The following is a 26,155-nucleotide window of genomic DNA, read 5'->3' as shown; positions in this document are numbered from 1 at the left end:
CAACTAAAATATAATAAATCCTTATTGGAGGCAAAACAATCCTATTGGTTTTAATAATGTTTACAGTAGATTTTTTTAAGATGCAAGATCCAAATTACAGAAAGACTCCTTATCCAGAAAACTATAGACCCCCCCCCAAGCATTCTGGATAACAGGTCCAATACCTGTGCACATAAGTTACCAGTTACTGTAGAAAAATACAATTGAAGATCATTTCTTGGGTTATAAGTGTTTTCTAATTCAGGTATGGGATCTATTATACAGAGACCTTAAGACCTAGGGTTAAGTCTCCGTACCTTAGGGCTATAAAAAAATGTAAACTTTAAAATTAACTCCCTGGGTCAGCAATCATTCATAGTAACAAAGCTTTTGCAAAGCAACCTATAAACTTTGTAATCACTGTTAAGACTTGATTGTAGAATTCACCCACTGTAATGCAATTTTACTACTTCATGAAATACAGTACATTTCTGATGTTGCAAATATGCTAAAAAAAATATGCAAGCCTCTTCATTTCATTATATCAGGGTATTTGCCATGTATATGCATGAGTGAGTGTGTCTGTGTAAACCAGTGACCCCCAACCAGTGGCTTTGGGCATGTTGCTCACCAAGCCCTTAGAAGTTGCTTTCAGTGCCCCCAAACCAGGTAGTTATTTTTGAATTCATGACTTGGTATTTTGGTTTAATAAAAACAAGATTTACTACCAAATAAAGCCTCCTGTAAGCTGATAGTGTGCATAGAGGCCATCTAATAGCCAATCTTAGCGTATCTAGTAGGATTAAGTCTAAAACAACTGGACTTTTCTGAGTTTTTCTTGAAAACGTTTCGCCACTCATCCGAGTGGCTTCTTCAGTTCAAATGACTGGTAGGGAATTCCCCGGTATTTAAACTCTTGATGGTTTTTCAAACCCAGCAACACTGAGACAAAAGCTGGTGCACCCTAAGGACCCTACACCCAAGCACATGAAAAGTAATGTGGTCTATGCTGTCCAGTGTAGTGGACAGTAGTGGGGAGACAAAACAACCTCTCTGTAAGAGAATGGCCCAACATAGGTGGGTGAACTCCTCAGGACAAGACTCAGCAGTCTATCTACACCTCAAAGAAAAAGGCCAAATGGCCTCTTTCAAACAATATGCCAGCCTGGAAAAACCATCCCTGAACAGAGGAGGGGGCCTGAGACACTGCTTGTCACCAACATACAATGCCGCTTTGACATCCTTACCCCGGTGGTTTCACAACAGTTCACACTTCCAGTCATGTACTTTGAAGGATTAACACCTTCATCAATGAGAATCATGGTACCATTGTGATTGGATCATACTTTCTTACACCTGTCAGTTTCAGCTAACACCTAACTGAACAAGTTCAATGGAACCATTGTGATTGAATGTCTGTGACCGTACTACCATCAAGATTTTAAATACCAGGGAATTCCCTACCAGTCATTTGAACTGAAGAAGCCATTCGGATGAGTGGTGAAACGTTTTCAAGAAAAACTCCAGCTGTTTTAGACTTAATTCTACTAGATACTGTATATCATGACCTGGATGAATGAGAATCTTCATAGACAATCTTAGCCCTTATTTGGCACCTTCATGAACTTTTATGATGCATGTGTTGCTCTCCAAGTCTTTTTTACGATGCATTTTGTAAAAAAACATGTTTTCCTGTGATAGAATCCCTTTAAATGCCTAATTTTAATCATAAAAGAAATGTTGGTTTTCATGTTCAATTCGAAAAGGACTTTTTTTATACAGTGACAGGTTCCCTATAAAGTATGCTGATCCAGATAAAAAGATCCCCTTATCTGGAGAACCTGGATAAAGACATCTTATCTGGAGAACCCAAGCATTATAGATAACAGATACCATACTTTTACTGGATATGGCATTTTCTGCACCAGCACAAAACACATAGGGGGCGATAAACTAAAGGTTGATAAAGCTTATCGCATGTTTTTTTGTGTTAAAAAGCATGCGATAAATAAGTACCGATTCATCAATGTTATTTCTCATGCGTTAACACTCATGTCTCAAGCATTAAAAAGTGCATTACCGCAATGTGTTATTTTTAACGCATTGCGATAATTATCAAATGGAAAGAATACTAACGCATGATTCACAAAAGCATATGAAGCGCTAAACGCGCCAAATATCGCAATAATCTGTGTGAATATTAACACCTAATTGGGGGAGGCAGTACTTAAAGCATATTGTGATTTTTGAGCGTTTGTGAAGACAAGATGAAGTTTGCACTGGGATTTTTGATGGATTTGGAAGAGGATCAGCAAGTATGTGAACGTCCTAGAGTGATGCATCCTAGAGTTTTCAGGGAAAGGTCCACTCTAGAGGGCTTAACAGAGGAGGAAATAGTGAGGCGCTACAGGCTAAATAGAGCAGCAATATACAGCCTGTATGAGGTACAGGAGCCTTACCTGCAGCCACTAACACGCAGAAGCCATGCTGTTCCTGGCATGGTCAAACTTCTGTGCTCCCTGCATTTTTTGGCCACAGGAAGTTTTCAGAAGGTTGGAGGGGTCTACGGGGGAGTGTCACAGCCCACATTCTCACGGTGCCTTGGCCAGGTCCTGGATGCCATACACTCAGTGTCTGCCAATTATATTTCATTTCCCACCAATAGAAATGAGTGGAACACCATCAAAAGGCAGTTCTATGGTGTGAGTGGAATCCCCAATGTGTTAGGTGACATAGATTGCACAAATATGGCTTTAAATTCCCCCCAAGACAGGGAGCATGTATACAGGAACAGGAAAAGTTATCATTCCCTGAATATACAAATGGTTTGTGATGCTACTATGAACATCAGGAGCATCATGTCCGGCTTTCCAGGCTCCTCACACGATGCTTACATCCTAAGGCAGTCTGGGCATTATGATGGTTTTGAAACCGGCAAATGCCTCATGGGTGGCTTTTAGGTAAGTATTTGTGTCATGTCTAGCACAACTTTCCCACATTTGCTTTCTGTCTCCCACTGTCAAACCAGGGCCTGCCTGCCATAAGCATGGTTTGCAATTGCAAAAGGGCCCTCTTTTGACAGTGGGAGAGTCAAAGCAGGTACTTGTAGTGTCAGCTATCAGTCTCACACTGTCACATCTGTTGCAAAAGGACCCTCTTTTGACAGAGGGAGACTGGAAGCAGCTTCTTATTCCATCTTATTTTATTTCAGGAGATGCTGGCTACCCTTGCTCTAGGTGGCTGATCACCCCCATTCACAGGCCACGTACAGAGGCTGAATGTGCTTTTAATGAAGCACATGTCAGAGCGCGGTCTGTGATCGAGAGAACTTTTGGGGTTCTTAAAAGCCGCTTCTGCTGCCTGGACAAGTCAGGAGGCAGCCTCATGTACAGCCCCACTACAGTTGCACAGATGTAGTCGCTGTACTGCACAATCTGGCTAACCGGCATGGCTTAGCTGTCTTTGTGGCTGAGGACCTAGATGACCCCATTCATCCCATACATCCTGTCCAAAATGCAGATGACAGAGGAAATCAAGTCCGGACAGAAATCATTAACAATTACTTTTCCTGTAAGTACCTACAATCTTTAATCCCATAAAAAAGAAACACAAAACAACATCTCAAACAAAAATGTTTTTATTTACAGTGAAAATAGTTGCACGCTTACAAAAGAAATGCTCCTTTCTTTTATTTCTCACAGCAGTAGTGAGTGGCAACTAAAGCTCATGTCGCTTTGAGCAGGTGATTCACCCCCCCCAACACAAATAGCAAAAATAGAAATGTTTATTTACAAAGCACTATAAGCACACTATAAGGACTAATGTGTATTAATATTCTTGCTTAATACCAAATTTGCCCCATAAAATTCAAAAACTCAAAGATTACTTACAAATTGTAAAATAACATTTTGCTTGCAAAATCAAGAAAACAGGAACTTTTTTTACGCAGCAGTCTAGTTGGAGCTGCAGAAGTGGTTGCTGAACTATCAGCACTATCTTTACTAGTAGAGCGTGTTGGCATTACTTTACTTGTTTGGAGAACAGTTATTAAGCTTTTGTTCATTTTCTGTTGTGCCTGAGTCATGTTCTCTAAAAGGAAATTTTTTGTTGCTGGACCTTCAAGTGTTCCTCATGCAGGTTTAACAAAGCTGCCTTGTATGAGGCTTGTCGTGCCTGACTGTCATTATAGGCTTTTGTGGCAACATACAAGTTTAGATGTACAGTGTGCATTTTTTTCATTAGTGACTTGTTATGCTGTATCAGTGACTTGTGGAAACAATCTTTTTCAGTTTTCCACAACTTGGGCCCGATTCACTAAAGTCCGAAATAAGGAGTGCTATTTATAGCATGCGTTAAAAATCTTATCACTTCTTATTTTTCACTCGATTCACTAAAAGGACACTTGTCATAATTAAGAAGCGATGTTTTTGGCGTTATTTATCTTGCGACGACATATTTTCAAGCAATATATTACGCAGCGCACAACATATTACGCAGCGTGCGATATTTTACGCAGAGCGCAATATATTACCCACGTAACCATTACTTTCTGAAGACAAGAAAATTTTGCGCTCTGCGTAAAATATCACGTGCTGCGTAATATGTTGTGCGCTGCGTAATATATTGCTTGAAAATATGTCGTCTTAGGCTTGAAAATATGTCGTCTTAGGCCACCTTTTTGAAAAAAAAAATTATTTTAATGTTTTGAAACTGCCAGGAAAACTTAATGGGCAATAATGTTTATCATTTCTTTTACAACATTACAAAGTTTATTTGGCAAAAAGTATTTGTGGACATTGATTAATTACAAATGAGCAAAAAAGGTAAAATGTTTTGCCATACAGAGTGCAACAAGCAAAATCAAGTTGAAAAGATTGACTGTCCAAAAGATGAACTGACTGCACCTTACCCAGCAAGACACACTTATCCAGGGCCAGAACTAGGGGTAGGCAGAGTAGGCGCCTGCCTAGGGCGCAATCACTGGGGGGGCGCACATTTAAGGGGAAAGAAATGTTTTTTGGTTTTTTTTGGTAGTGTATTTTATTAGTTTGCCACCTTGGCTTTTAAAAAACCGCCGCCCCCCAACCCTCCCACCCCACTCTGGCATGATGAGGTTTCGTTTCATTGTTCGGGCCCAGGAGCGCACCTTCCTCGACCCTATATGGACCTCCCTTCCCTATACCATCGCTTACCTCCGTACGCCTGCGCATAAGGAAGTGGCGCGCACGCCCCTACGCATGCGCGTGATTGGAACACAAGGCAGCCAGAAGGTGCTGGGGTGCGGTGGTGGGTGGTTGTCCTGGCAAATCGTGGAGGCCTGAGGCTGAGTGAGCAGGACTGCTGGCCTGGCTGGGAGTTCGCTGACACGCTGAGAATAGCTATATGAGGGGTTGGCTGGGCTGCTGCTGACACAGGTACAGATGGGGGGGCAATATGAGGGGTTGGCTGGGCTGCTGCTGACACAGGTACAGATGGGGGGGCAATATGAGGAGTTGGCTGGGCTGCTGACACAGGTACTGATGGGGGGGGGCAATATGAGGGGTTGGCTGGGCTGCTGCTGGCACAGGTACAGATGGGGGGCAATATGAGGGGTTGGCTGGGCTGCTGGCACAGGTACAGATGGGGGGGCAATATGAGGGGTTGGCTGGGCTGCTGCTGGCACAGGTACAAGATGGGGGGGCAATATGAGGGGTTGGCTGGGCTGCTGCTGGCACAGGTACAGATGGGGGGGCAATATGAGGGGTTTGCTGGGCTGCTGCTGGCACAGGTACAGATGGGGGGGCAATATGAGGGGTTGGCTGGGCTGCTGCTAGAACAGGTACAGATGGGGGGCAATATGAGGGGTTGGCTGGGCTGCTGCTGACACAGGTACAGATGGGGGGGCAATATGAGGGGTTGGCTGGGCTGCTGACACAGGTACTGATGGGGGGGGCAATATGAGGGGTTGGCTGGGCTGCTGCTGGCACAGGTACAGATGGGGGGCAATATGAGGGGTTGGCTGGGCTGCACGTGATTGGAACACAAGGCAGCCAGAAGGCGCTGGGGTGCGGCGGTGGGTGGTTGTCCTGGCAAATGGTGGAGGCCTGAGGCTGAGTGAGCAGGACTGCTGGCCTGGCTGGGAGTTCGTGGACACGCTGAGAATAGCTGCTGCTGCTGACACAGGTACAGATGGGGGCGCAGGTACAGATGGGGGGGCAATATAAGGGGTTGGCTGGGCTGCTGCTGGCACAGGTACTCATGGGGGGGGCAATATGAGGGGTTGGCTGGGCTGCTGCTGGCACAGGTACAGATGGGGGGCAATATGAGGGGTTGGCTGGGCTGCTGCTGGCACAGGTACAGATGGGGGGGCAATATGAGGGGTTGGCTGGGCTGCTGCTGGCACAGGTACAGATGGGGGGGGCAATATGAGGGGTTGGCTGGGCTGCTGACACAGGTACTGATGGGGGGGCAATATGAGGGGTTGGCTGGGCTGCTGCTGACACAGGTACAGATGGGGGGGCAATATGAGGGGTTGGCTGGGCTGTTGACCCAGGTACTGATGGGGGGGGCAATATGAGGGATTGGCTGGGCTGCTGCTGGCACAGGTACAGATGGGGGGCAATATGAGGGGTTGGCTGGGCTGCTGCTGGCACAGGTACAGATGGGGGGGCAATATGAGGGGTTGGCTGGGCTGCTGCTGGCACAGGTACAGATGGGGGGGCAATATGAGGGGTTGGCTGGGCTGCTGACACAGGTACTGATGGGGGGGCAATATGAGGGGTTGGCTGGGCTGCTGCTGACACAGGTACAGATGGGGGGGCAATATGAGGGGTTGGCTGGGCTGTTGACCCAGGTACTGATGGGGGGGGCAATATGAGGGGTTGGCTGGGCTGCTGCTGGCACAGGTACAGATGGGGGGGCAATATGAGGGGTTGGCTGGGCTGCTGGAACAGGTACAGATGGGGGGGCAATATGAGGGGTTGGCTGGGCTGCTGCTGGCACAGGTACTGATGGGGAGGCAATATGAGGGGTTGGCTGGGCTGCTGCTGGCACAGGTACAAGATGGGGGGGGGCAATATGAGGGGTTGGCTGGGCTGCTGCTGGCACAGGTACAGATGGGGGGGGCAATATAAGGGGTTGGCTGGGCTGCTGGCACAGGTACAGATGGGGGGGCAATATGAGGGGTTGGCTGGGCTGCTGCTGGTACAGGTACTGATGGGGGGGCAATATGAGGGGTTGGCTGGGCTGTTGCTGGCACAGGTACAGATGGGGGGGCAATATGAGGGGTTGGCTGGGCTGCTGGCACAGGTACAGATGGGGGGGCAATATGAGGGGTTGGCTGGGCTGCTGCTGGCACAGCTACAGATGGGGGGGCAATATGAGGGGTTGGCTGGGCTGCTGCTGGCACAGGTACAGATGGGGGGGCAATATGAGGGGTTGGCTGGGCTGCTGCTGACACAGGTACAAATGGGGGGGCAATATGAGGGGTTGGCTGGGCTGCTGCTGGCACAGGTACAGATGGGGGGCAATATGAGGGGTTGGCTGGGCTGCTGGCACAGGTACAGATGGGGGGGGCAATATGAGGGGTTGGCTAGGCTGCTGGCACAGGTAGAGATGGGGGGCAATATGAGGGGTTGGCTGGGCTGCTGCTGGCACAGGTACAGATGGGGGGGCAATATGAGGGGTTTGCTGGGCTGCTGCTGGCACAGGTACAGATGGGGGGGCAATATGAGGGGTTGGCTGGGCTGCTGCTAGAACAGGTACAGATGGGGGGCAATATGAGGGGTTGGCTGGGCTGCTGCTGACACAGGTACAGATGGGGGGGCAATATGAGGGGTTGGCTGGGCTGCTGACACAGGTACTGATGGGGGGGGGCAATATGAGGGGTTGGCTGGGCTGCTGCTGGCACACGTACAGATGGGGGGCAATATGAGGGGTTGGCTGGGCTGCACGTGATTGGAACACAAGGCAGCCAGAAGGCGCTGGGGTGCGGCGGTGGGTGGTTGTCCTGGCAAATCGTGGAGGCCTGAGGCTTAGTGAGCAGGACTGCTGGCCTGGCTGGGAGTTCGCTGACATGCTGAGAATAGCTGCTGCTTCTGACACAGGTACAGATGGGGGCGCAGGTACAGATGGGGGGGCAATATGAGGGGTTGGCTGGGCTGCTGCTGGCACAGGTACTCATGGGGGGGCAATATGAGGGGTTGTCTGGGCTGCTGCTGGCAGAGGTACAGATGGGGGGCAATATGAGGGGTTGGCTGGGCTGCTGCTGGCACAGGTACAGATGGGGGGGCAATATGAGGGGTTGGCTGGGCTGCTGCTGACACAGGTACAGATGGGGGGGCAATATGAGGGGTTGGCTGGGCTGCTGCTGGCACAGGTACAGATGGGGGGGCAATATGAGGGGTTGGCTGGGCTGCTGGCACAGGTACAGATGGGGGGGCAATATGAGGGGTTGGCTAGGCTGCTGGCACAGGTAGAGATGGGGGGCAATATGAGGGGTTGGTTGGGCTGCTGCTGGCACAGGTACTGATGGGGGGGCAATATGAGGGGTTGGCTGGGCTGCTGACACAGGTACTGATAGGGGGGGCAATATGAGGGGTTGGCTGGGCTGCTGCTGGCACAGGTACAGATGGGGGGGCAATATGAGGGGTTGGCTGGGCTGCTGCTAGAACAGGTACAGATGGGGGGCAATATGAGGGGTTGGCTGGGCTGCTGCTGACACAGGTACAGATGGGGGGGCAATATGAGGGGTTGGCTGGGCTGCTGCTGGCACAGGTACAGATGGGGGGGCAATATGAGGGGTTGGCTGGGCTGCTGCTGGCACAGGTACAGATGGGGGGGCAATATGAGGGGTTGGCTGGGCTGCTGACACAGGTACTGATGGGGGGGCAATATGAGGGGTTGGCTGGGCTGCTGCTGACACAGGTACAGATGGGGGGGCAATATGAGGGGATGACTGGGCTGCTGCTGGCACAGGTACAGATGGGGGGCAATATGAGGGGTTGGCTGGGCTGCTGCTGGCACAGGTACTGATGGGGGGGCAATATGAGGGGTTGGCTGGGCTGCTGCTGGCACAGGTACAGATGGGGGGCAATATGAGGGGTTGGCTGGGCTGCACGTGATTGGAACACAAGGCAGCCAGAAGGCGCTGGGGTGCGGCGGTGGGTGGTTGTCCTGGCAAATCGTGGAGGCCTGAGGCTGAGTGAGCAGGACTGCTGGCCTGGCTGGGAGTTCGCTGACACACTGAGAATAGCTGCTGCTGCTGACACAGGTACAGATGGGGGCGCAGGTACAGATGGGGGGGCAATATAAGGGGTTGGCTGGGCTGCTGCTGGCACAGGTACTCGTGGGGGGGCAATATGAGGGGTTGGCTGGGCTGCTGCTGGCACAGGTACAGATGGGGGGCAATATGAGGGGTTGGCTGGGCTGCTGCTGGCACAGGTACAGATGGGGGGGCAATATGAGGGGTTGGCTGGGCTGCTGCTGGCACAGGTACAGATGTGGGGGTAATATGAGGGGTTGGCTGGGCTGCTGACACAGGTACTGATGGGGGGGCAATATGAGGGGTTGGCTGGGCTGCTGCTGACACAGGTACTTATGGAGGGGCAATATGAGGGGTTGGCTGGGCTGCTGCTGGCACAGGTACAGATGGGGGGGGCAATATGAGGGGTTGGCTGGGCTGCTGCTGGCACAGGTACAAATGGGGGGGCAATATGAGGGGTTGGCTGGGCTGCTGGCACAGGTACAGATGGGGGGGCAATATGAGGGGTTGGCTGGGCTGCTGCTGGCACAGGTACTGATGGGGGGGCAATATGAGGGGTTGGCTGGGCTGCTGCGGGCACAGGTACAGATGGGGGGGCAATATGAGGGGTTGGCTGGGCTGCTGGCACAGGTACAGATGGGGGGCAATATGAGGGGTTGGCTGGGCTGCTAGCACAGGTACAGATGGGGGGGCAATATGAGGGGTTGACTGGGCTGTTGCTGGCACAGGTACTGATGGGGGGGGCAATATGAGGGGTTGGCTGCTGCTGGCACAGGTACTGATGGGGGGGGCAATTTGAGGGGTTGGCTGGGCTGGCACAGGTACAGATGGGGGGGCAATATGAGGGGTCGGCTGCTGCTGGCACAGGTACTGATGGGGGGGCAATATGAGGGGTTGGCTGCTGCTGGCACAGGTACTGATGGGGGGGCAATATGAGGGGTTGGCTGCTGTGCTGGAACTGATTAGGGTTATGTGTGCTGTGACTAGGCAGTAGGGGCTTTTGTTTTAGCACTGATAAGGTTTATGCATGCTGTGACTAGGGGTGGGGTGGTGTTTCATGTGTGCTGTGATTATTTGGTTTTAAGTTTGGGCTGATGTGCTGCCTGTGACTGTTTTGTGTGATTTATTATAAAAAAAATATAAAATATAATACTTTAAAATGCAGAAAAAAATGCCAGATTTTAATCAAAATCAAAATTTAATAAGAAGCTTTTTGATGTTTTTAATGTATAGAGCTAAATATTTTTTCACTAAATGGGCTGTTAATAAGAATTTAGTGTGCCTGAACTGTAAATCATCAGGCCATTCGTGTGACATTGACTCTATTTGTCCTAGGGCTGGGCTTCAGATCTCACTGTTTTGTTGGTTATCAATATGATGTTTGTGCCTTTATAATGTTGATGATGCCTCGTGGCTCTGGGTATCATTTTTATGCCTGTCCTGCTCTGTGTTGTGTCTACCATTCTGTGATGTAGATAGTGACAATTTGCAGTTGGTCTTGATTTTCTTAGCGATTTTTGCAATTATATAGATTTTTGTTTAGCAGCTCTCCAAACATTTCCAGCAGCTATATGGGTGCTAGGGACCACTTTAACCTAGCAACCAAGTAGTGTTTTGCGTGATAGACTTAAATATGTTAAAAAAGTAACATTTAGACTTAGGGGCACATTTACTAATCCACGAATTCAAATCCCGAATGGGAAAAATTCGGATTGGAAACTAAAATTTCTGAAGATCGCAAATATCCCAAAAATGCTTACGAAAAAATCGTATTAGTCACGATAATATCGTATTGGCGATCCAAAAGTCACTAAATTTTCGTACCGAACCATTGTAAACAGCGGCTGAGCCTTTCCAAATTTTTCGCGCTCGTGTGAAAAAATCGCAGAGAATACACTCGGAGCGTTCGTGCATTAGTAAATGTGCCCCATAGTGTTTTGCTTTCTTCTGACCCCTTTATATGTGTGTTATGTGTATACTATGAGAATATATATATATACAGTGGCTTGCAAAAGTATTCGGCCCCCTTGAACTTTTCCACATTTTGTCCCATTACAGCCACAAACATGAATCAATTTTATTGGAATTCCACGTGAAAGACCAATACAAAGTGGTGTACACGTGAGAAGTGGAACGAAAATAATACATGATTCCAAACATTTTTTACAAATAAATAACTGCAAAGTGGGGTGTGCGTAATTATTCAGCCCCTTGAGTCAATACTTTGTAGAACCACCTTTTGCTGCAATTACAGCTGCCAGTCTTTTAGGGTATGTCTCTACCAGCTTTGCACATCTAGAGACCGAAATCCTTGCCCATTCTTCTTTGCAAAACAACTCCAGCTCAGTCAGATTAGATGGATAGCGTTTGTGAACAGCAGTTTTCAGATCTTGCCACAGATTCTCGATTGGATTTAGATCTGGACTTTGACTGGGCCATTCTATGTTTTGTTTTAAACCATTTCATTGTTGCCCTGGCTTTATGTTTAGGGTCGTTGTCCTGCTGGAAGGTGAACCTCCGCCCCAGTCTCAAGTCTTTTGCAGACTCCAAGAGGTTTTCTTCCAAGATTGCCCTGTATTTGGCTCCATCCATCTTCCCATCAACTCTGACCAGCTTCCGTGTCCCTGCTGAAGAGAAGCACCCCCAGAGCATGATGCTGCCACCACCATATTTGACAGTGGGGATGGTGTGTTCAGAGTGATGTGCAGTGTTAGTTTTCTGCCACACATAGCGTTTTGCATTTTGGCCAAAAAGTTCCATTTTGGTCTCATCTGACCAGAGCACCTTATTCCACATGTTTGCTGTGTCCCCCACATGGCTTGTGGCAAACTGCAAACGGGACTTCTTATGGTTTTCTGTTAACAATGGCTTTCTTCATGCCACTCTTACATAAGGGCCAACTTTGTGCAGTGCACGACTAATAGTTGTCCTATGGACAGATTCCCCCACCTGAGCTGTAGATCTTTGCAGCTCGTCCAGAGTCACCATGGGCCTCTTGGCTGCATTTCTGATCAGCGCTCTCCTTGTTCGGCCTGTGAGTTTAGGTGGACGGCCTTGTCTTGGTAGGTTTACAGTTGTGCCATACTCCTTCCATTACTGAATGATCGCTTGAACAGAGCTCCGTGGGATGTTCAAGGCTTTGGAAATCTTTTTGTAGCCTAAGCCTGCTTTAAATTTCTCAATAACTTTATCCCTGACCTGTCTGGTGTGTTCTTTGGACTTCATGGTGTTGTTGCTCCAAATATTCTCTGAGGCCGTCACAGAGCAGCTGTATTTGTACTGACATTAGATTACACACAGGTGCACTCTATTTAGTCATTAGCACTCATCAGGCAATGTCTATGGGCAACTGACTGCACTCAGATCAAAGGGGGCTGAATAATTAAGCACACCCCACTTTGCAGTTATTTATTTGTAAAAAATGTTTGGAATCATGTATGATTTTCATTCCACTTCTCACATGTACACCACTTTGTATTGGTCTTTCACATGGAATTCCAATAAAATTGATTCATGTTTGTGGCTGTAATGTGACAAAATGTGGAAAAGTTCAAGGGGGCCGAATACTTTTGCAAGCCACTGTATACTCATAATATCATAGTATATTGTTTGAATGGGTATACTGCTATCCATACTGCTTATTTATAATGTACATAGTAGCAGAGGTTGAAAAAAGCCAAAAACAGTATTTATGTTAGTTAGTTGCTTGATTGAATAATAACCAACCACTGTGTGATTGAGAGGAAGCAAAAAATCTGAATCTGAATCAGTGGATTTTGAGTTTCTTTCTTGCCCTGCCCTTCTGAATTGTGCTCAGAGATTGAGAGCTTTTTTTTATTAAAAAAATGAAACCATTCACTGTATTGCTACCAATTAAATTATCTAAAATGCTGAAAAAAAAATAGTTAAAAAAAATTTGAAACCGTATAATGGTAAGGTGGGAAATTGTAATGCGGGGGGGGCGCTGATTGAAGCCCTTGCCTAGGGTGCCCTGCACTTATCCAATAACACACCTATCATATTACCAATACACTGCACTTCTGTAATTCATACACGGACACAATTCACTCTTATGCCAATGCACAAGCCTGACACAAAACACATGTCCTCCAAAATTAGGAAACAATATTACCTGGAATGGTAGCAACTGAGGGTGAATCTGTTTTACAAAACATTGTATTCCATTAATATTAAGCTTCTCTGTCATTACACCTACCTTTGCCGACATTCCTGTCCGAATCATATATCCCGGCGACACTGTAAGATTACCTAAGCGGCGGGGACGCCCGCCTCTCCATGCGCGCCGATGCGTGTCCTCTGCTCCTCTGGCGCGCGAAGGTTCAAGCGCATCCTTTTAAATTGGCGGCACCCGAGTAGCGGAGGGCTCCTCCCGAAGTGAAAGGTGGCTGTTATAGGCAGAAGAGTGAGCTCAGACCGGGACCTTGGCTGTTGTTCTGAGTTTGGGATACCATGCGTGACAGAACACCAGTGACGCTCATAGGCGGATTTTCAATAAGGCTAGGGGAGGCTAAGCCTCCCCAAACCTGCTTGGCACCTTAAAAAAACAAAAAAAACCTCAGTCCGTTTCTGCACTGTCCTGCAACTCTTCTGTTCCTGCAAGCTCTGGTTCTGTTGTGCTCCGACTGGATCTTTCTTCTTGTGGATTCTCCAATCAGAGCACAGCTTTCTTGACAGACCGTAAAATTGACAAATCAAAGCACAGATGCACACAGGGATTGGAAGATTTTGCAAACTGAAGGCAGTGCAGAAATGAAGACTGAAAAGAAGAATTTGCAGCTGTAACTTTACCTGAGAACCAACTCTCAACTTTTACTCTGGATTTCATCCCACTCCTACAGGTACTATACAGTTCTAAAGGCTGAATCACTAGTTGAAATTAAATTGTTTTTTTGCCTGACCTGACATTTATAAAATTCCTATCCCCTACCCTGACAGATGGATTTTAACTGGAATGGTAAGGAGAATGATTGAAAGGGGATAATGGGAGAAAGAAGGGGAAAATATGGAGGGGAAAGGAGAGCAAGAGAAAAATTGCTAAGAGAAATGGAATAAAAAAAGCACAGAATGCAGAGAACGGAAAGATTTAAAACAATAAACTAGAAAAGAAGGAATCAAAATGGGGAGGGAACATATAAAAATGGTGAGTTAACATGGAGTATATAGAAAAGGACAGAAGATAACCAACCAATTGCAATTTAGCATGTCATTAATAAATTACCCTTTTGGAATACTGGAGTAAAGAGACATAATGAAATGTAGGGACCCATAGGGGTAAATGGTCCCTATGGCTTTAAATCCCTACAGGTTCAGTTCCCTTAGTTGCTGGGCAGAAGGGAATGTATCTAAGTGAGTTCATTAACATGTGTGTGCTATTGGTTAGAAGGTATAGTGACCACATCCTGCCTGACTTTGGTATAGTGTTGGGAGAGGAGTGGCACCTTCCTGTTTGCTTCCACCTTAGGGACAAGGTGGATGTGTGCTGAGAGCCCAGGGCATGGGCCCAGGCCCAGTGAAGTCGGGGAACAGGGCCCCGTGAATGAGGCATTAGATAGTGGCAGGTGTAGCTCCCTTTATAATACACTCTAGGAGTGTAAGGCAGTTAGGGTTGAGCTAGAATGAGCAGCACTGAGCTCCTGCATAGGATTTGCAGTTTTTCTGGAGATATTTCTCCCAGGCCACATTGCCTGTAGTGTAGGGATCCAAGTGAATAGGGAATCAGGATAGAGAATTCCCTGAGGGATCCACTACAGGGTGTGTCGCAGAGGTGAAGGGAGATTCCTGCCAGTCTGCCCGCAGGGGAGTGTTAGTCTGAATATACACTCGGTATGTGTTGCATGTACCAATGGCCTCTGAAGCTGTATTGTGAGTAAACCCTGTGGATGTTCAATAAACACTTATCATTTTGTTATTTGCAAGAACCTCTGGCGCCCCGTTTTCATTTTTCTGCATAGCAGCAAGAGAGGTGTAGTTGCACAACACCCTCACCTTCCTCTTCTACTTAGCGAAGGCCCATTCTGGGTAAGAGAGTACAGTGTAACCCATGTTCTACTGGTACTAGTCCGGGAAAACAGCTATTGAGCTGAAATAGAGGTTACAGAAATAAAAGGGAAATAAGAAAAAAAAAAAAACACAGAGTATGAAACTATAAAAGAAAAGATGAGCAAGCTGCAGCCATTTTTTCTGTATTGTTAATAGCTGTGGGCCAGTGCCCTGGTTGTAGTACTGGCTGAACTGTACCCTGTTTTATGATACAAGGATCACCAACCATTTTTACATTTTAGGTATTCCCCTGTACTAAGCCCAATTCAGCAGGAACAGCCCCTTAAGTTTGCTCATAGCCTGTACAGAGAGACACCATAAAACTATGGCATCATAGGGATTCCAATGTACTAAGCACAATGCACAATGTACTTAGGGGAGCCCCAATTGGTAAGACCAATTGGGCCCCGCAATTGGTAAGACCGGCCCTGCGTGCGACCAATGGTGGGCACAAAAGATCGATATTGTTACGTGTATGGCCACCTTTAGTTGGCTGCAGAAGACGACTGGTGAGTTACAGTCCCAGAGGGTTTTAAAATACAAGAGTTTGAAAACTGAATGTACTTAGTAATAATACAACACTACCCCAACACAAGTGCATACAACCGTATATGTCCACCTTTCTGGCAACATACGTATTGGGTCTGACTACAATCCAACATCGCCAGAAAGGCTTTATGTGAGTTCCTGCCGGAGAGTGTAATTTGTTATGCTGTAAGGGGGCGGGGGCTGGTCCAGATCGAGCAGCACCAGCTGATCCTCTCTCAGATAAAGGGCGGTACTGCTGATCCCTAGACTGTTACGTGAGATCAACGGGGAGGGATGGTCAAGGCAGAAAAGCCTCAAAGTCCAGTGGGCGGAAAGCAGGACGCAATGCCTGAAGTTTCAAACAATATGTGGGTAGCCCTTGTACTGGGGGTTCTTAGTGCGATCTTTGCCTGGATCTGGTTTGGGGGCACCAAGGATGAGAAGTCAGAGCCCCAGACAGAGGGTGAAAAAGTGGCAGTAGATGAAGCTGCAGCTCAACAGGCGTTCTGTTCCTTTCAGCAGGAGGATGGGGGGATGGGGCAGGCAAAGGTCAGCGAACTTATTACTGTGGGAACAGAAGTGCACTCGGTGGAGCCAGCCCGTGGCCCGAAACACAGCCTTGAGCGAGAGTCGCAACAAGTCTCAGGTATGAGTAAGATATCTGCAATCCATAGTTCTCGATTGCTTCCCTGAGCCAAATCGCCTGGGGCCGTTGTATTTAATTGTGCTGCGTTTTTAATGATAACCCTGCAGAGGATTGCTGGGGTAATGTGATTGCTGTTACAGCGCCCCATTTTCCTTAATATAAAAGAGTGTTGAAAGGTAGACTGAGCTGCCTCCTATTATACTCTGTATAGTAAAAACTATTTATGTCTTTACACAGTCCCAGTGCTAATGCAGGTGCAATTATAACAAATCACAGGAGTGCGGGAATGCAATTCTTGACACTGTAGTGCCTGGTCAGTCTTACTTACACAAGTGCTTAATTATACCCTGCAACTATGGTATTTTCAAGCAATCATATTTGCTGAGGTTAATTGGTTACTGTTGGCAAATGCCCTGTTGCAATACAGTGGGGCCGATTCATTTAAAACACGAGTTTGAATGCCGAATGGGAAAAATTCGGATTGGATACAATAATTTCTGAAGATCACAAATATCACGAAAATGCTTACGAAAAATCGTATTAGTCATGATAAAATCGTATTGGCGATCCGAAAGTCACAATGTTCGTATCGAATGATTGTAAACAGCGGCAGAACTTTTCAGAATTTTTTGCGCAAGCATATGAAAAAGTTGCGCAAGCACGAAAAAAACTGCGAAAATACTCTCTGAGCATTCGAATCTTAATAAATCTCCCCCAGTATCTACATTAGTAAATGAGCCTTCTGGTTCTGTATTAATGCTCATTTTATGTATTACCAAATACAAGGTCAGCCCTTGCAGTCTTGTTGACTTGCATACCTGTGGTGACTCCAAAAGCTGTAATGCAAGTCAGATAAAACTGAATTGTGTTTTGTTCCTGCATCTACAGCTGACAGTCAATGTATTGCAATGACAAAAAAAAAAAAAAAAAAAAGAATTTCAGGCACCATCAGACTTTATCTTGTCGGATGCAGCATGCAGTGTTCCCTTCTGACAGGTGTGTTGTGTTGGAGGCAAAGCTTTAACCCATGCAACTACATCTGATTTAGGATGCGCTATCTCAATCCAGCACCATCCAACAAATCTGCTTATGTAGTTTTGCACTTAGAGATAATACATACTGGAGGTTTTGATCAGATTTTGTGGGTCAGACTCGGATAAAGTCTGACCCATAATATCTTCCAACAGGTATTTTTCGTTGAATGGCAAAGTTCCTGTGTGGTTTACACATCAGACTTTAATTTCCTAACCTATGCAAGTACATACTTGTAGGATGTGTTCTGCGGATCTGATACCTTTCTATAAAAAGCTCTTAGGGCTCTGGCACATGGGGAGATTAGTCGCCTGCGACAAATCTCCTGTATCTCGGGCGACTAATCTCCCTGAAATGCCATCCCACCGGCGAGGCAACTTGCGCGATTTCACTGAAATATGTATGCCTTCCCACCGGCGATTTACATTTTCGTCGGTGGGATGGCAATCCGGCGAGATTTAGTCGCCCGCGAACAGGGAGTTTTGTCGTGGGCGACTAATCTCCCTGTGTGCCAGAGCCCTAAGGCTCCCCATGGAGCGAGTTAGTTGCCTGTGATAGATCTCTGCTATAGTGGGCGACTAACTGCTCTGAAATGCCTTTCCACTGGCAACAATAGGGTTGATTCCCTAAGGTGCGCATATTGTGTGCGTTAAATAGCGCGCAACCGCTATTTAATGCACGCAATAATGTTACCGCATTGCGTTAATTCTCGCACAGAAATAATACTAACGCATGATTCACAAACACTTAGACACGCTAAATATCGTATTAGTCTATGCGAAAATTAGCACCTACTTGGGGCAGATGGTAATTATAGAAAAGTACAGTTCATGAGCTTTTGGCAACACAATATGGACTTTGCAGTGTGATTTATTCAAGTATGTGTTGGCCCTAGAGTGATGTAGCCTCCAGTTTGCAGGGAAATGGTCATTTTCAAAAAAAGTAGCTTTACTAACGTAGTGGTGTGTATGGCTAATATGGCGTGCGTGCGATAAGTAGTGCATGTGCGTTAATTAGCGCGCGTTGTGTCAAATACCGCATGAAAATAGTCTTCGCGAGACTTAACGCAAACCGCATTGCGTCTAAATTAACGCAAATATCCTTTTTGTGAATTGTGCGTTAAGACGCGATAAAATTTTTACCGCATGCTATAAATAGTGCTCGTTTTATTGCACTTTAGTGAATCAACCCTAATGAGTCACTGGTGAAAAAGTTTCCTCCTGCAAGCAACTCCATGCAAATTCGGAAAACCGAAGCGATGGGATATCAGCCTTAAAAATTGAGGTGATTAAAGTATTCACTGAATTTGGGGAAACTAGATACACTAAGAGCTTAAAATTTAAGCCCTTTCATTTTTTGTTTCCCTTGTCCAGCAGCGTAACTACTCTGGAACGGGCCCCCCTGCAAAAAAAATCTTTAATGGGGCCTGGCACAGAGTAGCAAACCCTACCCCTTGCCCCCTTTCCTCCACCTGCTCTCTCTCATCCCCCTGGCCTGCTCGTGTATCACTCCTTGCCTGCTCTCCTATCTAAGAGTGGGCGGGGAGCAGGAATTTATATACGTGCAGGAGTGGGTGGATGGAAGGGGGGGCATGTAACAACAGAAGTAGACCCCACGGTCCCCCCCCAAGGTCTGCTTCCTATTGGTCCTGCCATTATACTAACCATTTTAGAAATCTTTTGAATTTCCTTGCCAGGTACAACTCATTGATATACTTTAAGTTCCTCAGTAAGCCTTTAATGCATTCTACTATTTTCATGATAATTTTTCACAGAAGCTTTTAATTGCTTTATATGTCAATGTATAATATCTACATTTATTTTGCTGTGTTCTTGTTTTATCTCTAAATCATTTCTCCCACTCTCACTAGAAAATGATGCAGCATATCTTCATGTGTTTGAAGACAAAACTGAAAGTGAGAAACCCATATCAAAAGTGGTACTAGAACCCATTTTGAAAATGAAAGAGCAGTCTATGGAGTCTTTAAATCCCTGTCAAAAAGTGGCTTCACAAGTCTTCTGTACAATAGAAAATGGAGCTCCATCCGCACATAAGCAGTTTGCCTTGGCCGAGAATGATTCTCTCAAACCATTAGTAACAGAAGTTGGAGAGGAAGAACTCTTTCACCTGCCAGAATGTGTATATTCTTTGCTAGGCATGCCATGTAAAGACCAGGTGATAGAATGTGACCTTTCACCAAGAGTGAAAACCTTTGGAGCAGTAAAAGAACAGAAAGATGCTTTTCTTGCACACAGCTCTACTGTCTTAGAGGGGGCAAATTACAATGCAATACTTCTACCACAAAGTCACACAGAAGCAGAACACATATATTTACCACTCTCAGACTTAAATGGTGAAAAGTGTGAACCATTGCATAGTCCTGAGAAGATTGAGCTAGTTAGTGCAACCATGTCAGATGTGAAGTTACCAAACACTGATCATACAAAGATTAAGAGAGTGGCAGCAGTACAACCAATGCCCCATAATATAAAAGTTGACTTTAAAGTACATTATATAACCCACTCAGAAACCCAGTGGCTTGCTGTCACTGGGAATCATGAGAAGTTGGGTGGATGGGAGACCTTTGTTCCACTGAAATCTGAAAAAGATGGCTTTTGGTCACATTCAGTGATCCTTCCAGCAGACACCATTGTGGAATGGAAGTTTGTGATGGTGGAAAATGGAAAAATTAAGCGTTGGGAAGAATGCAGTAACAGGAGTTTGACTACTGGACATGATGATGTAGAAGTCCATGAGTGGTGGGGGTATCTCTGAGATATGCATGGCAAGAGGCACACTTGCATAAAACATATGTATCTTGCCCACTTTGACTATGTCCTGCTTCACAGTAAATAACAGTGACTCTTATCCCAGTCTATTTGAATTGAAACCATGCCTATTTTATACAGTTAAACTGTCTGTTCTACTGTGACAATAACTTGCTGAATATACTGCTTTTCTGCAGCAGTGACCGCCTTTCAAAAACAATACAATTTGTCATCCCCAATACACAATATCCTGTGAAATAAAAAAAAAAATTATATATACATATTTTTTTTCTCCGTGTCCTCCGTATTATGGAAGGAAGCAAAAACACATGTTGCATCTTCTGTTCTATTCCATTATTTTGCCATAATGCTTTTTTTTTTTTTTTGGCTTTTTGGACACACCCTTTCCCTGTATATTTGCACTTCAAATGGGAGTAGGGAAGGCCACCTAGATTGAGATAAAGATTCATTAATGTGCTGTCATATTTTAAATAGGTAATATGCTTGTAGTTGACAAACTACATACATACATACATACATACATACATACATACATACATACATACATACATACATACATACATACATACATAGAGCTGGGCGGTATGACCAAAAATTTATATCACGGTATTTTTCAAAATTATATCGGTATCACGGTATTTGACGGTATATAAATAAAAAAATAAATAATAAATATTGGTGGCCCCCCAACACCCCCCCCAACCCCAGCCACAACCCCCCAGCAGAACTTACCCAACTTGTGGTTCCTCCAGCGATGCGTCCTAGCGACGTCGCGTGCGCGCTGACGTCACGTACGCACGGGCGCAACCCGGAAGTAATACGAGAAAAACAGCAGGAGGCGCGCATACCGGTATAGCGGTATGTTTAAAACTCATACCGTTTTTTTTTTTTTTTAAAAACCGGTATACCGGTAAACCGGTATACCGCCCAGCACTATACATACATACATACATACATACATACATACATACTTAGGGATAGGATAAATCTCTTTCTCTGCATAGTTTAATGTAGATAAATTGTCATCTTAAATTACATTTGATGTAGCGTTAATAAAACTGCATTTTGTAATATGAACATTTGGCTGTGACCTTTGTACATTTATTTGTAGGTCTTTTCTATACGTCTTTGCAATGTGATCTGTCAAGCTTGGACATCAGAACAGGGGCACCAGCCCGGGGTAAAAGGTAGGTGATTTAAGTCACTTGAAGGAATTTTTCTTCTCCTTTAAGGTGGCTATACACAGGCTGATTGTAGCTGCCGATATCTGTCCCTTAGACCGATTTGGGCGCTTATTGGCTGTGTAGGGGCAGGAACAACGGGCATGCCTGACCGATATTTGGCCTGAAATCCCCGTACACGGCCCGATTATAGCTGCCGATATCGGTCCCTTGGGCCGATTCAGCAGCTAATCGGCCCGTGTATGGGCAGAACCGAGCGGCCTGGCCGACCGATATCTGGCCTGAAATTGGGCAGATCTCGATCGGCCAGGTCCCTTGGGCCGATTATAGCTGCCGATATCGGTCTCTTGGACCGATTCGGCAGCTAATCGGCCCGTGTATGGGCAGAACCGAGCGGCCTGGCTGACCGATATCTGGCCTGAAATTGGGCAGATCTCGATCGGCCAGGTTAGAAAATCCAGTCGGATCGGGGACTGCATCGGCTCGTTGATGCGGTCCCCGAACCGACTGCCCCATGGCCGCAAATGTAATTTTTTTGCAAATGTTATTTTTTTTTAAGCTACTTGCTACCCGATATCGCCCACCCGTAGGTGGGGATATCGGGTGAAGATCCGCTCGCTTGGTGATCTTGTATGGGCACCTTTACTCTGCTGCTGGACTGATTTTCCCAGCAATTATTAACTGCATAAAGCTTATTTTCCCAGTTCATGTGTTTCTCCACTGTGCTTATAATACACCGTCCAAAAGAGCTGATGTGGAAGTTATCCTTTGTAGGACGAGACACACTACTTATTTACGCCTATTTTTAGTAATGTTCTTCACGGTTTCCCTAATCTCTTCCCCAGTCACATTTTACTCTCCCTTTCCCCTTTTTAAATCTTCAAGTTATCACTATTACTGTTCAGCTTTTCCTTTCTCCACCCTCTCACCAACTCCATCCTTTTTTCTGCCCTTTTTCCTACACCCTGTGTTACCATTATATTATTGCCGTGTTCCAATCTCTTTATGGTCTCATTTTCTCATCCCTTTCCTTTTTCATACCTACACTCTTCCATATAGGTCTCTCTATCTCTATCATCTCTATAGAAATTGTCTCTATCTGTCTCTATCTCTATCGTCTCTATCTGTCTCTATCTCTATCGATCTGTCTGTCTCTGTCTGTCTCTGTCTGTCTCTTTCTCTGTCTCTTTCTCTGTCTCTTTCTCTGTCTCTTTCTCTGTCTCTTTCTCTGTCTCTTTCTCTGTCTCTTTCTCTGTCTCTTTCTCTGTCTCTTTCTCTGTCTCTTTCTCTGTCTCTTTCTCTGTCTCTTTGTCTGTCTCTTTGTCTGTCTCTTTGTCTGTGTGTGTCTGTCTCTTTCTCTGTCTGTGTGTCTCTTTCTCTGTCTGTGTGTGTCTGTCTCTTTCTCTGTCTTTCTCTGTCTGTGTGTCTGTCTCTTTCTCTGTCTGTGTGTCTGTCTCTTTCTCTGTCTGTGTGTCTGTCTCTTTCTCTGTCTCTTTCTCTGTCTCTTTCTCTGTCTCTTTCTCTGTCTCTTTCTCTGTCTCTTTCTCTGTCTCTTTCTCTGTCTCTTTGTCTGTCTGTGTGTGTCTGTCTTTCTCTGTCTGTGTGTGTCTGTCTCTTTCTCTGTCTCTTTCTCTGTCTGTGTGTCTGTCTCTTTCTCTGTCTCTTTCTCTGTGTGTGTGTGTGTGTGTGTCTGTCTCTTTCTCTCTCTGTCTTTCTCTGTCTGTCTCTTTCTCTGTCTGTCTCTTTCTCTGTCTGTGTGTGTGTCTGTCTCTTTCTGTCTCTTTCTCTGTCTGTCTCTTTCTCTGTGTGTGTGTGTGTGTGTGTGTGTGTGTGTGTCTCTGTCTCTTTCTGTGTGTGTCTGTGTCTGTCTCTTTCTCTGTCTGTGTGTGTGTCTGTCTCTTTCTGTCTCTTTCTCTGTCTGTCTCTTTCTCTCTGTGTGTGTGTGTGTGTGTGTCTGTATCTGTCTGTGTCTGTGTGTGTCTGTCTCTTTCTCTGTCTCTTTCTCTGTCTCTTTCTCTGTCTCTTTCTCTGTCTCTTTCTCTGTCTCTTTCTCTGTGTGTGTCTGTCTCTTTGTCTGTGTGTGTCTGTCTCTTTCTCTGTCTGTGTGTCTCTTTCTCTGTCTGTGTGTGTCTGTCTCTTTCTCTGTCTCTGTCTCTTTGTCTGTCTCTTTGTCTGTGTGTCTCTTTGTCTGTCTCTTTGTCTGTGTGTCTCTTTCTCTGTCTCTTTCTCTGTCTCTTTCTCTGTCTCTTTCTCTGTCTCTTTCTCTGTCTCTTTCTCTGTCTCTTTCTCTGTCTCTTTCTCTGTCTCTTTCTCTGTCTCTTTCTCTGTCTCTTTCTCTGTCTCTTTGTCTGTGTGTGTCTTTCTCTGTCTCTTTCTCTGTCTCTTTCTCTGTCTGTGTGTCTGTCTCTTTCTCTCTCTGTCTTTCTCTCTCTGTCTCTTTCTCTGTCTGTCTGTCTCTTTCTCTGTCTGTCTCTTTCTCTGTCTGTCTTTCTCTGTCTGTGTGTGTGTCTGTCTCTTTCTGTCTCTTTCTCTGTCTGTCTCTTTCTCTGTGTGTGTGTGTGTGTGTGTCTGTCTCTTTCTGTGTGTGTCTGTGTCTGTCTCTTTCTCTGTCTGTGTCTGTCTCTTTCTCTGTCTGTCTGTGTGTGTCTGTCTGTGTGTGTCTGTCTCTTTCTCTGTCTGTGTGTGTCTCTGTCTCTTTCTCTGTGTGTGTGTCTCTGTCTGTGTGTGTGTCTCTTTCTCTGTCTGTGTGTGTGTGTGTGTGTGTCTGTCTTTGTCTGTGTGTGTGTCTGTCTCTCTCTTTGTCTGTGTGTGTGTGTCTGTCTCTTTCTCTGTCTGTGTGTCTGTCTCTTTCTCTGTCTGTGTGTGTGTCTCTGTGTGTGTGTCTCTGTCTCTTTCTCTGTGTGTGTGTCTCTCTTTCTCTGTCTGTGTGTGTGTGTCTTTGTGTGTGTCTGTCTCTCTGTCTGTCTCTTTCTCTGTCTGTGTGTGTCTCTGTCTGTGTGTGTGTCTCTTTCTCTGTCTGTGTGTGTGTGTGTGTGTGTCTGTCTTTGTCTGTGTGTGTGTGTGTCTCTTTCTCTGTCTGTGTGTGTGTGTCTGTCTCTTTCTCTGTCTGTGTGTGTGTGTCTGTCTCTTTCTCTGTCTGTGTGTGTGTCTCTCTCTGTCTCTTTCTCTGTCTGTCTCTTTCTCTGTATGTGTGTGTGTGTGTCTGTCTGTCTCTTTCTCTGTCTGTGTGTGTGTGTGTCTGTCTCTTTCTCTGTCTGTCTCTTTCTCTGTCTCTTTCTGTCTCTTTCTCTGTCTGTCTCTTTCTCTGTCTGTCTCTTTCTCTGTATGTGTGTGTGTGTGTGTCTCTGTCTGTCTCTTTCTCTGTCTGTGTGTGTGTGTGTCTGTCTCTTTCTCTGTCTGTCTCTTTCTCTGTCTCTGTCTCTTTGTCTGTCTCTTTCTCTGTCTGTCTCTTTCTCTGTCTGTGTGTGTGTGTCTGTCTCTTTCTCTGTCTGTGTCTGTCTCTTTCTCTGTCTGTCTGTGTGTGTCTGTCTGTGTGTGTCTGTCTCTTTCTCTGTCTGTGTGTGTCTCTGTCTCTTTCTCTGTGTGTGTGTCTCTGTCTGTGTGTGTGTCTCTTTCTCTGTCTGTGTGTGTGTGTGTGTGTGTCTGTCTTTGTCTGTGTGTGTGTCTGTCTCTCTCTTTGTCTGTGTGTGTGTGTCTGTCTCTTTCTCTGTCTGTGTGTCTGTCTCTTTCTCTGTCTGTGTGTGTGTCTCTGTCTGTGTGTGTGTCTCTGTCTCTTTCTCTGTGTGTGTGTCTCTCTTTCTCTGTCTGTGTGTGTGTGTCTTTGTGTGTGTCTGTCTCTCTGTCTGTCTCTTTCTCTGTCTGTCTGTGTGTGTGTCTGTCTGTCTGTCTCTTTCTCTGTGTGTGTGTCTGTCTCTTTCTCTGTGTGTGTCTGTCTCTTTCTCTGTCTCTTTGTCTGTCTGTGTGCGTCTGTCTGTCTTTCTCTGTCTGTGTGCGTCTGTCTGTGTGTCTGTCTGTGTGTGTCTGTCTCTTTCTCTGTCTGTGTGTCTGTCTGTCTCTTTCTCTGTCTGTCTCTTTCTCTGTCTGTGTGTGTGTCTGTCTGTCTCTTTCTCTGTCTGTCTCTTTCTCTGTCTGTGTGTGTGTCTGTCTCTGTCTGTCTCTTTCTCTGTCTGTCTCTTTCTCTGTGTGTGTGTGTCTCTCTTTCTCTGTCTGTCTCTTTCTCTGTCTGTGTGTGTCTGTCTCTTTCTCTGTCTGTGTGTGTGTGTGTCTCTCTCTGTCTCTTTCTCTGTCTGTCTCTTTCTCTGTCTGTGTGTCTGTCTCTTTCTCTGTCTGTCTCTTTCTCTGTCTGTCTCTTTCTCTGTCTCTGTCTCTGTCTGTCTCTTTCTCTGTGTGTGTGTGTCTCTCTCTTTCTCTGTCTGTCTCTTTCTCTGTCTGTGTGTGTGTGTCTGTCTCTTTCTCTGTCTGTGTGTGTGTCTCTTTCTCTGTCTGTGTGTGTGTGTCTGTCTCTTTCTCTGTCTGTGTGTGTGTGTCTGTCTCTTTCTCTGTCTGTGTGTGTGTCTCTCTCTGTCTCTTTCTCTGTCTGTCTCTTTCTCTGTATGTGTGTGTGTGTGTGTGTCTGTCTGTCTCTTTCTCTGTCTGTGTGTGTGTGTGTCTGTCTCTTTCTCTGTCTGTCTCTTTCTCTGTCTCTTTCTGTCTCTTTCTC

At 46.0% G+C, this 26,155-nt stretch overlaps 1 protein-coding gene across 1 annotated transcript; it reads left to right on the top strand.

Moving 5' to 3' along the window:
- The first annotated feature begins 16,063 nt into the window (after positions 1–16,063).
- Positions 16,064–20,537, top strand: stbd1 (starch binding domain 1). The gene is made up of 2 exons (XM_002938110.5): positions 16,064–16,454; positions 19,357–20,537. The coding sequence occupies exons 1-2, from the start codon at positions 16,103–16,105 to the stop codon at positions 20,259–20,261; spliced, it is 1,257 nt and encodes a 418-aa protein (XP_002938156.1). The 5' UTR covers positions 16,064–16,102; the 3' UTR covers positions 20,262–20,537.
- The last annotated feature ends 5,618 nt before the right edge of the window (positions 20,538–26,155 follow it).

This window comes from Xenopus tropicalis, chromosome 1 (genome assembly GCF_000004195.4).
Source record: "Xenopus tropicalis strain Nigerian chromosome 1, UCB_Xtro_10.0, whole genome shotgun sequence".
Taxonomy (NCBI): Eukaryota; Metazoa; Chordata; class Amphibia; order Anura; family Pipidae; genus Xenopus; species Xenopus tropicalis.
The sequence above is the reverse complement of the archived record's forward strand: the minus strand, read 5'-3'. Positions and strand labels throughout refer to the sequence as shown.